Source organism: Apteryx mantelli, chromosome 22 (genome assembly GCF_036417845.1).
Source record: "Apteryx mantelli isolate bAptMan1 chromosome 22, bAptMan1.hap1, whole genome shotgun sequence".
In the NCBI taxonomy this organism is placed as follows: domain Eukaryota; kingdom Metazoa; phylum Chordata; class Aves; order Apterygiformes; family Apterygidae; genus Apteryx; species Apteryx mantelli.
In genome coordinates this window covers 11,075,516-11,088,595 of record NC_089999.1, presented here as the reverse complement: position 1 = coordinate 11,088,595, position 13,080 = coordinate 11,075,516, and the positions used below count along the sequence as shown (strand labels likewise).

The 13,080-nt window shown below is 58.1% G+C and overlaps 1 protein-coding gene across 1 annotated transcript in view; it reads right to left on the bottom strand.

Annotated features, from left to right (window-relative positions):
* Positions 1-12,744, bottom strand: part of LOC106496040 (rabphilin 3A like (without C2 domains)) — a 48,818-nt gene extending 36,074 nt beyond the window's left edge. The window contains exons 1-5 of the mRNA XM_067309944.1: positions 12,679-12,744; positions 7,602-7,713; positions 6,207-6,350; positions 4,044-4,173; positions 215-301 (exon numbers count right to left, since the gene is read on the bottom strand). Coding sequence (XP_067166045.1) covers positions 215-301; positions 4,044-4,173; positions 6,207-6,350; positions 7,602-7,678 — 438 coding nt within the window. The 5' untranslated portion in view covers positions 7,679-7,713; positions 12,679-12,744. The remainder of the gene's footprint in view (positions 1-214; positions 302-4,043; positions 4,174-6,206; positions 6,351-7,601; positions 7,714-12,678) is intronic.
* Between the last annotated feature and the right edge of the window lie 336 nt (positions 12,745-13,080).

Genomic DNA, 13,080 nt, shown 5'->3' with positions numbered 1-13,080 from the left:
AGGCTGGTGGGTTTTTCCCCATTGCAAACCGAAGCTGTCGCCACCGCGTGCATTCGCGGAGCCTGCCTGGCCTCCAGCCAAGCCTTCCAAACCCCGTCCGCAGCCTCCTCCCGCCGCCCGGGCACCAGGAGGAGCCCGCCCGCACCCGGCACCGCCGACTCCTCGCAGGTCGGGGCGCGCCACCGAGCCCCATCTCCCCACGGACGCGCTTTACCTCTCTCTGTTCGCTGCAGATCTTGCACAACCAAAGAGGACGTTTCTGGCTTCCAATAGTTTCTATTCCACATTTGGTGCAAACTTTCTGAAATAAGGAGAGGGGAAAAAAAAAAAAAAAAAAGAAAAGGGTGGTGTTAGCACCTATATTCCCCGCAGCCATACAGCCCTCGGCAGAGAGAAGGCTGAGAAGCATCTGACCTCACAGTTTTGTTTTGCTTTCCTTAAAAACCTAAACATGGCCCAGTTCTCCTACCTGCTCTGGAGACCTGCTAATCCCAAGAAGCGGCTTCTGGTCTACAGGGATGCAGGACAAATGCAAACCTACGCCAGAGTCCCTGACTCCAGGGCGAGACGAGAACCGGACAGGGCAAATCAAGCCACTAGACCAACAGGCATATTTCCAGAGCGCTTTTTTATTCCCTACATGCAACCAAGTATAAAATGAGCACTAGTTTGTTATAGCTCAAAACACAAACTGAAGCAAACACCAAAAATTGTATTAATGGGTTTTAAATTACTCCACGCTTGTGCAAGACTGGAAACCCTCCCCTGCCTTTCTTCACATACGTAGTCTTAAACCCCACGGCTTCCCCTGAATTTCAGCAAGCACTTGGCAGCTATTGATTTGCGGCTGCTCGGGAAGCGGCCGCGACCGTGCCTGCTTGCCCAGCTCCTGAGCAGAATGCTTGATCGCGCCGCACGGCATCTCTTGCTGCGCGAGGGAACCTTCGTGTCTCCGCCGGCATTACAAGCCATCTACAACCCGAGTCGCCTAATATTATATAATGAAGCTGATGTGTATCAGGCTTGGCTTACAGCTTGAATGAGAAATTGGATGAATTCTTCGATCCTCACAGAGCAAAAGCCGCTCGCAGGAGGGCCCCGGAGAGCAAAACCTCGCTCAGAGAGACAGGGGAATTTAATCTCCGCAGCTGAGGCTTCGCACAAGCCCCTGCCCGGCTGCTCCTCGGCCGAGCCAGGCGGCCTGTCTGCAGGCAGGAAAGTCTCCGGGGCGCGCTCAGCCCTCGGGGCCACGCTCGGAGGCGGCGAGCGGCAGAACGCCGCTGTCCCAGGCAACGGCTTCGTTGCGCCGACAAACCAACGCGCCCGACTATTTTGGTCGGCGTAACCCAGAGGCAGGACTCAGCTCAGCCACCGGCTCAACGTACAGCTTTTGCCAAGGCTCAGCTCAGTGTCCGTGGCCGGGGGGGGCTGTTTGATGGTGTTTTAGCTGGGGCTGGGATGCCCACAGCTTTTTAGGAAGGGGATTTCAATCCCCACACGTATAGCGCATTCAAACGCTCCCTCTAGTGGAAGTTTCCAAGCGATTTTATTCCTAGCCGTAAATTTTGAAAGCTCAGTATAACACAGGGCTTTCCTCCTCCCCTTCTCTGCAGATTAGCTGGAAAAGTGAGCATCACCCACAACCCGTCAGAAGAAGACATAAAAGTCAAGGACACGAAAGGCAGTGCTGTTCCTCATTAAATACAAGAAAAAGCACTTTCTCCTACTTATATTTCACCTTTTATACACAATGCTGATACCCTCTGCATGGTAAATTGCACATTATGCTTTGTCTAACTGCTGCTGCTGCTAATACATCTGTATTTTCATACATCTCTGTCTTGCGTAATGCATTTATTTCTAAGCTAATAAAAACTAATATTAAAAATGTTCTTCATTTTGACCTATAAATGCTAAAACAGAAAGTGTCATTTAGAAAATCCATCTGGCTACAGGAGCTGTAGAACCTCTATTCTGCAGAAAAAACTTACTGAAGGTAAGTTCATAGCTCCATTTCAGATGCATCATTACAACAGTTCCTGTTATTGAACTAAACGGGCTACAATGACTTTCCAATGAGACAGTAATAGAGCAATGCCAGCAAGAAAAATACGAACTTTAAAAATCCATAATTCCCTGGCAAGTCATTGCTTATTGCATACAACACTGCACGAGTGCTGGATACCCCTGGAGGAGAGGGAACAACCCTAAAGCAACAGTCCACTCCGTGTGTGCTCTGCCGAAGGGCTGACTGGTCCCTCGGTTCACACCAGAACACGAAAAAGCCGCAAGGGCACAAGCCCGGGGCGCCCAGCCAGCCTTGCCCGGGGCTTGCACATAGCTGAAAAGTGCAGCCAAGCTGAGAGCAGCTGCAAAACGCCCACTGGAAAGTAGGACCTCACCTTAAACCAACTTGCATTTGAATCTTCCTGCACTGCCCTACAGACTCCAGGCAAAAGGGGAATAACCACACACAAAAAAACCCCCACCATCCCTCCTGTGGGGTTTGCTGGCCACCGCCTCGGGCTCACGCAGCCTCGCTAGCTAGTGGGGTCACTGCCTGCCCTCGCAAGGAGACAGAGCAGGGAACGTCCGCACCGGCTTTTGCCTCCTCATTAGCGCCCAGGGCTCGTAAGGAGGAGGTTAGAAAGTGCCGCAGCAACGTGACCTCCTACACCCGCTGGCTTTGGACAAGGTGAGAGCTGAAACACCAGGGGAAGAGGGCAGGAATGCAGCGTATCCTGTTATTCCGTGTGCTTGAAAGGCAGGAAACAGCCAGCCGCCTCCTGCCTGCAGCCAGCCCTTCGCTCCCCGGAGACGCCTGTGCGCAGAGCCCACGCTCTCCGAGGGAGATTTGCGCCGTGGCTCCCGTTTAAACCAGACTTCTCACTTCCCAGCACCTTCCTGCCGCTCCCTTGGCCACCCCCTCCTCAGAGGGCTGCTCTCTCCCTCCAGGAGCGCTGGCTGAGGCCCCTGGGGCCCAGAAGTTTGCGTTTACCTTCCCAGCTACCGCTGGGAGCAGCCGACGACAGCTCCGTCAGCGCCAGCGCAAAACGTTCTCCGCGGTGACCCGCACGGCTTGCAGGGGTCCCAGCTCGGCCACTCCACCGCGAGGGGCCAGCTGTGCGGTCGGTGCCGTCCCGGGGGCTCCTTGGGGCTCATGTGCCTAGTGACGGGGCGGGTGGCATGGGCCAGCGTCTCTTTGGCTCTGGTACCCACCAGGGCCAGAGCCGGCGCGGGCTGCTCCCTTCTGCCCGGCCGCCGGGCAGAAACGCTCCGCTCCGGCGCCCGCCAGGCACCCTGGCCTCTCCCCGGCAAAGCCACTTACAAACGGAGACATCTCCCCAGGGAATGACGGGCTTCAAGCGCGGGGGGGGGGGGGGGAAAACAACCTCCCGGCAGAGGGAGGGTAAGGTGGTTGCCTTGGAGATCATCATCTCCGCAGCAATACGGTTTAACCCTCGGCTGCCTGAGTCCAGACGAGCCACAATCCTCCCCCAGGACACGGGCGGCACAACCACCTCCCTGTAAACCGCCGCTCCGTCTGAGACGGCACCATGCCGTCCTGCCAACAACGTGCACAAACAGAGGTGGTCACCAAAGCGCAGGCTAATTTAGGTATCAGGGTTGGAAACCTTACATTGGTTTGGAGCTTGAAGGTAGACTTGAGCCTTTTGCCCTCTGAAGATGCACGTTATTGGAAGATCTAAGGACAGACCTTGCAGTGAATAACAGTAAAGCATAGATCCTTTTACGAGTTGCCTCTGATGACCTTGTATTCCTGCCCCTTCTCCCACTCCGCAAGCCCAGTACGGTCAGTCAGTACCTGATGGATGCACCCCATCTAACTGCAGTTCAGGCACTTTAGGATCCTGGGCAACAAGGCACCCAGGGTGCGAGAGAGAACCTGACAGTCTGGCAGCACAAACCCAGGCAAGCGGAGCCTAGGTAAGTTCACTACAGAGCCATCTGAGAGCCCTGGTGGCCTTCGCTGGACAGATGTGCTATCAGGAACAGGCAGGAACCGGCGCGAGTAAACCCACCTTTTTGCAATCCTGACAAAAGACCGACGTGCTCCCCAGCAGCCCGAGCAGCTCCCCGCAGAGCAAGCACTGGGAGAGCCCGTTGCCCATCGCGTTCTTCCTCATGTTCTCCAGCCGCTCCACCAGGCGCCTGCAGGGCAACAAGGCAGAGCTTAGATCACAGGAGTCACCTTGGAAATTGAAGTGCACGATATTGCGGCAATTGCAGTGCTCTGGGAAAGAGGCACGCCACAAATCTGGGCTCCGGGCTCAACCTATCATTGCTTCCTCTGTGCAGGTTTGGGCACCTTGCTAGGACCATAGGTACTTTCACTCCAACCTCTGCACTCAGTGTTTGCTATTAGCTGGCTATGGGCCTTCAGGGGATCCCAGCCCATCTACAGATGCTCACCAAGCCTGGAATAACCGTCTCAGGAACCCGGCAGACTTCACTCAGCTAGTGGGCGCAGGGCAGACAGCTCACAAGAAGGGCTTGGTCCCAGCACCCTGCAGGAGCTCAGTGTCACCTGGGCTGCACAGCCTCAGCGCAGTGATTTCCTGCCCATGGAACCGCAGAAGCATCTAGGGCTCAGGTCAGGGAAAGCCAGACAGCAGTGGGAAAGAGCAGAGGAGTTGGAGACACGATGCCCTGCTCCATTTTCACACCCTTTCTCTGAACGCAGCACTGCAGGCACATGACTTGCCCACATCTTATTAGAAGCAGGAAGGCCAGGCTGAAGCCACCAGACCCCAATGAGCCCAGTTACAATACAGGAACACCAGTAAATGCTCCCTGCTTCACTCAACAGCCCGCTTGGAAAACGGGAAGCACATATGTATGCACAACGTCCATAGCAGCAGGACTGCAAAGGGGAAGGAAGGAAAGATAAGCAATTAGGATGCAGGATGTGGAGAGCAAGCAGAGCAAGGCTGCTGTCATGAGCTCACTGCTTGGCGAGTCTCAGGCATCCACTTGTAGACGGGAGGATAACAGCCAGGCCATTTATCAGAAGCTGGGACCAGCCGCAGCCGGGGAGGCAGGGCAGCCCGCCCTGCTATCCATGCATCCCTGTTCTCATTAGCGCTAATGCCCCATCAACCGAGCCCCGCGCTGAGAGGAAGGCGAGGTCTGTTTGAAAGAGGGACTGCCTACGGTGATGAGGTCAGACAGCACAGCCAGGCTGCGCCATCATTACTGGATTTATGATCCTTGACTTCAGCACAAGAGAACACCCCGGCGTTAACGAAAGCGGTTCAGAGAGCGCTCGAGCCCAGGAACAGCGAGGCGACAGCTTTCTGCAGCTACATCAACAGCTGCACAGGAACGACGAGCCCCTCGGGGACACCGGCTGCCTCGGGCTGCTGGGGTCTCCCACGTACCACGCAAACACCCCTGTCCGCTCTCACCAGCGCACGCTAATGCGCAACGCGCAGGGACGGAGGTGAGCACAGGGGCAGGAAGCCGGGTCTGCTGAACTGGGGCTGGGATCCACCAGGGCTTCCCGCCTCGCAAACCTGAAGCCTGGCTGGAAAACACGGCAGGGCTGCCGAACTGCCCTGCTTCACGGGCAGGCGGTGAAGGACTACCACTGCCACAGCTGAGGACTGATCTCCAGCAGGACTGAAAGCGAATGAAAATTTGCAGCGGCGAAAAGGAGGAGGAAGATGCCCATAAATTAAATAATTCAAGCTAACAAACCCCTTCCAGAGAAGTCAGCCAACTAGAACACAAACTCATTCATTGCTCCAGGCAAAATCCCAGGGGGCTGCTGCAAGCGCGGGAAAAACCGAGCTGCGCTGCCAGGAGCAGTCTCCGAGCTGTGCCCTCCAACTAGCAGGCGGTGCAGCTGCACAGCTCGGCATCTTCCCAAGGCTTTTCCAGAGCCGCTGGGGCAGCTGCCTCAGCGCAGGCTGCATTTTCCAGGGACTGTGCTGGTGGCTTTAACCCCAGCAAGCCCCAAGGCTCAAAGAAGGCATGAGAAAGGCTTGAGCCATGGGGAGGAGGAGAAATCACGTCCTTCCCAGCTTTCATCACCTCCAAATGAGCAACGCAGGAGGGGGGAAAGAAGTGACCTAAGGGAAGCTCTGGCTGATGGCGGCTGAGCTCCGGCAGCCCGGAGAGCTGGCCTCCGCCTGCGCTGACCTTTCCTTCTGGGGGTAGGGGACAAGCAAACGTGACTGTACCCGATGCGCTGCTGCTCGATGATGTCCAATTTCTCCGCCTTGCGGATGACTTCCAGAATGACCTCAAGTTCCTGCGGGCTCAGAGCCTGCATCTTCCGCTGCTTCTCAGTCTGGAACGTGTGCACGGACCAGCCGGTCTGGAGCCTGCGGGAGGGGATGGAGGGAGGAATTCAGCCGTGAAAGGAGAGCACAAGACCCCTGCCCTGCCCCACGGGCCAAGCACGCGGGCCACACAGAGCACGTGTCAGCCTTCCTTCGGAGAAGCCTGTCGCCCGGCTAAGGCCCAAAGCGGGAGTCTCCTCGCACTCTCCCAGCAGCGCCGAGTGCTGGTGTCTCTCTCCCTGCCGTGAGATTTCCCTTTCTGGTCCCGTTTGTATTTTACCACTCCGTATCCTTGCTCCTGTTTGACTCTGCCCTATGGGCAGGAGGAGTCAGAGAGAGCGTGTCGGTAAGCAAAAAAAACCAGCGCACCTAGGGCTAGGATACCTTGGGGGCATCCTTGCAAAGACGGGTACCAAGAGCAGGCTCCAGACCTGAGGGGCTACCTGCACCCTCCTCCCTCCACGTCCGGCCCTTCTCGGGCCCGCGGATCAAACACACCCGCCGCCAGGCCGGCACCTTGCTCCTCGCTGCACCGCAGCCCCCGGCAGGACCTCGGCAAGCCGGCTCCCTCCGCGCCTCACGTAGAACTGCTGACATTGCTCCTCAGCTCGCTCGGGGACAGCAGGGAGCTTTCGCAGCTCAATTAGTTACCATTCGGAAGGGCTTCGCAGGTCGCTGGATAAAGCCCTAGCTGCCGGGCGCTATCAGAGGCGGCTGCTTTAACGCGGCTCCCGGGCAAGGGCAGGGGCAGCGGCGGCACCGTTCACACCCGGCCCGTCCCCTCCGACACAGGCCGAGCTCCTGTTTTCCAACAGTCTGCGGCAGGCCGACCCCAGAAGCGCAGACAGGAGCGGAGGTGGCAACGGCAGGGCACCGGCTGCCGGAGAAGGCAAGCAGCCGAAAAAACCCAAACGCAGTTCCGGTGGTTGACTCATCCCCATCCCCTTTACCTTTAGGTTAGGCAGCAATTTAACTTCGGGGGAAAACGACAAGTTCCTAAAACAAAAGCGCGCTGACAGCCGGGGGATGCTGTCACTTCTACGCGGGGTGCGGCAGAGACCGGAGCCGGCCTCCGAGCCCTTCCTTTCATCCGGGGAAGGATGGCGGGACGGGCTGCCGCAAGGCACCGTGCGCGGGCTGCCGCCTCCGAGGGGCAGCCGGACGCAGAGCTCCGGCTCGGCCGGCTCCTGTCGCGTGCCGGCAGGGCAGCTCCGGGGCGCAGAGGGGTTCGCGCGACCGGCAGAGATTTCGGGCCGAGGCCGAGGCAGGAAGGAGCGCAGCGGGGCAACTCACTTGGCGCGCAGGGCCAGCTGCCGGTCGTTGGGGCAGACCCACTGGCCGGTCCCGCTGCCGAAGATGGTGTCCGCCATGGCGCCGGGCTGCCGAGCGGAGGCAGGGCTCACACCTGCAAGGAGCAAACGCAGCAGCGTTAACCACGGCTGCCGCCCCAGGAAAGCGCGGGGCGGCACTCGGCACGGCGCTCCCGAAGGGACGCTCCTCCTGGAGGGGGAACGGAGCCGATCCGCCGGGGTCACGCGCTGCAAAAGTCACTGACGGCCTCTCATCCACACCCAGCAGTAAAAACAAACCATCGTCCTTATGAAATATAAGCCAATAAATACCTTCGAATACTACGTTAAGATAAGCCTGGAAGTTTAGATTTTATGGCACTCTGGGAAAAACCCACAGACTCTTCAACAGTGCTGCTATGATTTTTCATTTCAAACTAGTGAAAAGCGCTGTTTACCAAAACAATCCCTGCCCCATCACCTCCGAAGCCCTAACCCCGCAGTCCTGAAAGAAAAAGCCCTTCTGAAGAGCACAAAGCAGCTACGTTGCTGCCTTTTACCTCTTAACGGGGTAACAAACAGAAACCCACGCAACAATCAGCATGAATAGTGGCAAGTCATTTCGTTCATTAAAACTGCCTCCATAATAGCCTGATATTTATAACCACAGCCTACAATACCAGCGTGTTTGAGCTCTCTGATGCTTAAGACAGCACCTCTTTTAGCAGATCTGCTGCGGCTCCCGCGACTGGCAGAGTCACGCCAGCGATTCCTTGTGTTCAATAACAATTTCGCCACGAGCAGATCAGCAAAGGCAGCAAGAGCCAACTTCAGGGCACTTTTTCAGGAACGGCGTCCCCAAAAGCACCTTTGCAGCTGAGCAGCCCTGAGCCCTACCAGCAGCTCCGACGAAGGGGAAGTGCCAAGGAGCAGAAGCAGCCAAACGACTCCAGGGCAGGCAAAACTGGTCTCGATGTGCTGAGCTTCCCTCTCCAGCACAGTAAGTGTTTCACGAGCCCTAATGCATAAATTTGCAGGTATTAATGCTTACCTTTCCCCAAAGAGACACTTGCTAGCTTTAAAACCATACCTGCTGGGCAGAGATAATGCATTTAAAGCTGTTTGGCAAACACAAATCAGATACAATACCAAGCAAGTTACATCACCTGCCAACCGTGCCGCAATTCCCAAGAAAACACATGTTCTCGTCTCAACCCACAGCGCCCTTACCCCTGTGCCCACGGCGCAGCACGCTGCACCTCCGCTCGCTACCTCCCGCCGGCACACCGAGCTTTCCCTTCCGTGCCAGGCACACGGCATCGCAAGCCGCACGGCCGCGGCCTTTTAGACGGGAAGGCAGGTGCAGCTTGCGCAAACCCACCTCTCCCTCCGCGCCGTGCCGGAGGCGCCAGCCCGGGCTGCAGACCTGGCAGCTCGCCTCTGCCCGGCAATGAGCCCGCTCCCTCCTCCCCGACCGCCCAGCGGCTGGAGAGAGCCTGGAAAGTCGGCGCGTGCAACAGGCCGGAGAGAAGGCAAAGCGCGGGCCACTCTCAGCGCGGGGGGAAGGAGGAACGGACGCGGCGAAGGCTCCAACAACCCAGCGCGCCGCTCAGCGCAGCGGAGACGGGAGGCTGCAAGGATGCATCAGCAGGGAAGGAGGTCGAGAGGGGTAAGGCAGGAAGGACGGACGGGAGGGAAGCGCCACGCACCGTTCTCTACGCCTTCGCTACGCTAGCTAAGACGAGCGCTTCCGAAAGAGCTGGGTGCTACCGCCTAGACGAGCCTCGAGCCGGAGATCAGCCCCCGCGGCACGGGCAGGGCAGAGGAGTTTGCTCGCCAGCAGCTGCGCTTTCGGGGGCACAGCAGCGCTGAGCGCGTCTGCCCTCCTCTGCAGAGCTTTGCCTGCGCTAGCGGAGCTGAAGGCCAGGCAGAACGGAGCACGTCGGTGAAGCGTTTTTCTCAGGAGAGACCTAAGCACGTTCTGCAGCCTCATAGCACAGCGAGCTTTTCTCAGCGTGACTGCACAAAAACAAGCAACGCCGTGCTCTTCTGCCTCTTGCTGCTCAGCATACGCTTCCCGCTCCCCGCGTTCCCCGAGCAGCATCTGCAAACAGCGCGGGGAACCGACACAGCTCGGAGATCCATCACAGCCCACAGCAGCTTCCAGACAGGTTAGTCCCCGAAATGTTTACAGGAGCGTTTTCTTTCAGCAGCGCTGGGTGTCTGCTGCTCCCTCTGCATTAAACTGGCATTGCAGGTGGCTTGCACCTCTGCCTCCAAAAAAAAAAAGCCCAGCATGGTTTGACACAACCATGTCAGAGAAGGAAACCAGAATGACACGGGACGGCAGGCCACGATCCGTGGGCAGGACAGCAGGGAAGGGAGTATCTTGCACGCCCAGCACACCAGTGCTGGGGACGCAGTACCAGAATCGGGGCATGATGCATCCTCCCTCGTATCTCCGTGCAGGACAAGAAGTACGGGGGAATCTGCCTCATCAGAAACACCAAGATAGCAAAACCACGCCAGCCCGGGAGTCGCTTACGTGGGCTAGGGCGAAACGTCCCTCTCTTGCAGCCAGCCTCCCACTGCACCCTCTTCCCAGGAACGCTCCCGTTAGCGCCTGCCTCGGGGAGCTCTCCCCTCCCTGGCCTCCCTCTCCTCTCAACGAGCTAAAGAAGGGCAAAACCAGTCTCCAGCGGTGAGAGAGAGCAGGAGAAATCCGCAGGTCTTAGCGCTGCTGCAATTAGGCTGCATACGGAGCAAGGGGGAGCACGAGTCCTGGACGGGAGACACAAAGCTTCCCACTCCGGGAATCTGCGCTTTGTTTATAGGAGGAATTAAAGCAAGCTCTTTCCTTATGGATGCTCTACGACGTGCTTTAAAAACCCTCCGCCTGTTTGCCCCTTCCCTACGATGGAGGGGGGGGACGTCACGCGGAACCAAACCTCATCAAGCCTGAGCCCACCCAGCCGCGCAGGGCGCGGAAGCCAGGAGACGTGCCGCAGGGAGGAGCGCGGCCCCGCGGCGAGGCCGCCCCTCACCGGGGCCAGGAGCACGCGGGAGGCCGCGCGGCTGAGCACAGCCCACCTGCAGCTCGAACGCGACGCCGCCTCCGCCGTCCCTGCGCCGAGACTCGGACCGCGGAGCCAGGGAAGAGGGTGCCGGCAGCACGGCTTCGGCCCGCGACGCGGATCCCGCGGCAGGCGCCGCTTCCCGGAGCGGCGGCACAGCGCCGGCCGCAGGCGCTTCGCGGTGCTCCCGACCGGCGTTCCCACAGCCTTCGTCGCCGGCGGCTGCCGAGGCAGGAGGCTGCCCTGTCGGCGCGTCCCAGCGCTAAGCCCTCGCCAAGACGATACGTGGACACGGCGGTCCGCGGAGAGGCTAAGGCTTTTCCGAGGAAGAAGGCACGTTTTCTCACCAGAACAGCACCCCAAACAAAGCTCACCTTCAATAACGGAGAGCAGACGCAGCAGATGAAGCCGAAGGCCCGGCGAGCACGGTACCTGCTATCGGACGAGCCCCAGAAGCAGATGCCGAAAGAGCAGCACGAGGACAGAGCGCAACACAGCAATGCTTCTCCAGAACGGCCCCCGGCGACCCGGCACTCCCTGAACCGGGCTGCAGCTCTGTATTTAACACTCTTAACGTTTTTCCACCCCAAATTTATCCACTTGGTTTTTGAGCTCATCTACAGTTTTAGCATCACCTTAATAGACCGAGTCCCTTCCGTATTGCCCCACCTCAAACACGTCTGGACTTCACCTTGACTACGGCAAAGTTAAAACCGAAGGGTCTTGCCTGCGGACGCTCTGACATTGAGATAGTCATTGCTGCGGAAAACACGTCCTCGCGGCGGCAAAAGCAGAGCCTGCGCGAGGCCTCCTGCAGCGCCGCTGATTACAGGTGCCCACGAAGCGTGAAATCCCCGGAGCCCCGCAGACACGGGAACGCCCCGTACAGGCCCGCAGAAGCTCTCTACTCGGCTGTCATCTGCCTCATTATTTCTGCTAAGCAGATCGCGTCTACATAAATTTGTTTTTATATGAAATTAATTGGGCTCTTTTTTAATAGTTCATTTAAAAAATAAAAATTAAACAGTTGGCCAGAGCCAAGTTCCCCGATTCCCAGGCCGAGTGGTGCCGGTGTAATTAACTCGCCTGCTTGAAAGCGCCACTTCCCAGCGGACTCCCGGCTCGCATCGGGTACCTTTCCGGCCCATTTTTCCTCTTAGCTGCTGCTGCCTCCAAGACGCAGCGTAATTGCTCTCTGCTCCGCACACCAGACCCCATTAGCCGTGGGAAACCTTAGCAACTAAGGGGATGTTTGCTCCTGTTGCTATGACAGAGGATAAACGACTAGCGGCGAGAGATAAGGTTAACGGGAGGCGCTGCCACCGCCCGCCGTCCCCGCTCCTCCCCGACGCTCGCTCGTCGCGCGGCAGGGGGACGAGCGCCGGCACTCGGGGAAGGCTATTTATTGCAGGCGCAAGCCTTCCTCTCTCTCTCAGGTTTTAAAGATCCTAGTGCCACAGCCAAATTTCGAAGCACAGGGCTGCTTTTAAAGTGAGCGTGACAGGAGATGCACGCTTTGCTTCCAAGGTCAGGCCACGTCTCGGGGAAAGGGAGCAAGCCCGTAGGAGATGGAGAGCCACGAGACACGAGGACTCGGGTATGCCCAGACTTGACTGACATCTCCGTGGCTTGGGCCAATGGAAACGGAGAAAACGTGGTGCCCCAAAAAAACCCACAAAGCCTGGGTGAGCTTTTAAGACTCCCATTGGACTTTTTCCAAGTCTGTCCCACCGCAAAGTCTTGATCTGAGCGGCACCGACTAACCTAAAACACTTGCTCCTGTTAACTCCAAGGTTCAGGCTCCTGCAAACTCTCCCCTTCCCGTAACAGCAGTGTTAGCTCCGCGCTCCTGCGCACAAACACCTGCTGCTGAACTTGCACCAGGCAAAGGCCCCGGCCCCCTTCGACTCCCTACAGAAAAGCCCCCAGGACCGGAGCTCCGCATAGCAGCTGCAGCAGCTCCAGCTCGCGGGGAAGGAGCGGGGCCGGTCCCTGCGGCGTACTCACCGATTGCAGCACTACCAGCCCCCGCGGCGAGGCAGGGCGGCCAGGCCAGCCGCGAGCGAAGGACACGTCCCGACGGAGCTTTCCAGCCGGCATACGAGTGCCAGCGTAGCAGGTACCGGGGAGGCTGCACTCGGAGCCAGGCATTCAGGTCTGGTTGGCTCCGTTCAAGGTGAACTCAACCCGGGCTCAGCACACGGAGGTCTCCTAAGGACAGGACAGAGCAGCAGCAAGTGGGGTGAGGTTTGGGTGGAAACCAAAGAAGTCTCCCAGGCGCTCGAGCTGCTTCCCAACCCTAGCAGAAGCAGCGAGAAACCTAACTGCTCTTAAGATGGAGCTTTTTAAAGAGATTATAAAACACGATGCCCCGGAGGTCCCTGCCAGGCCTACGAGTGGGAAGATAAA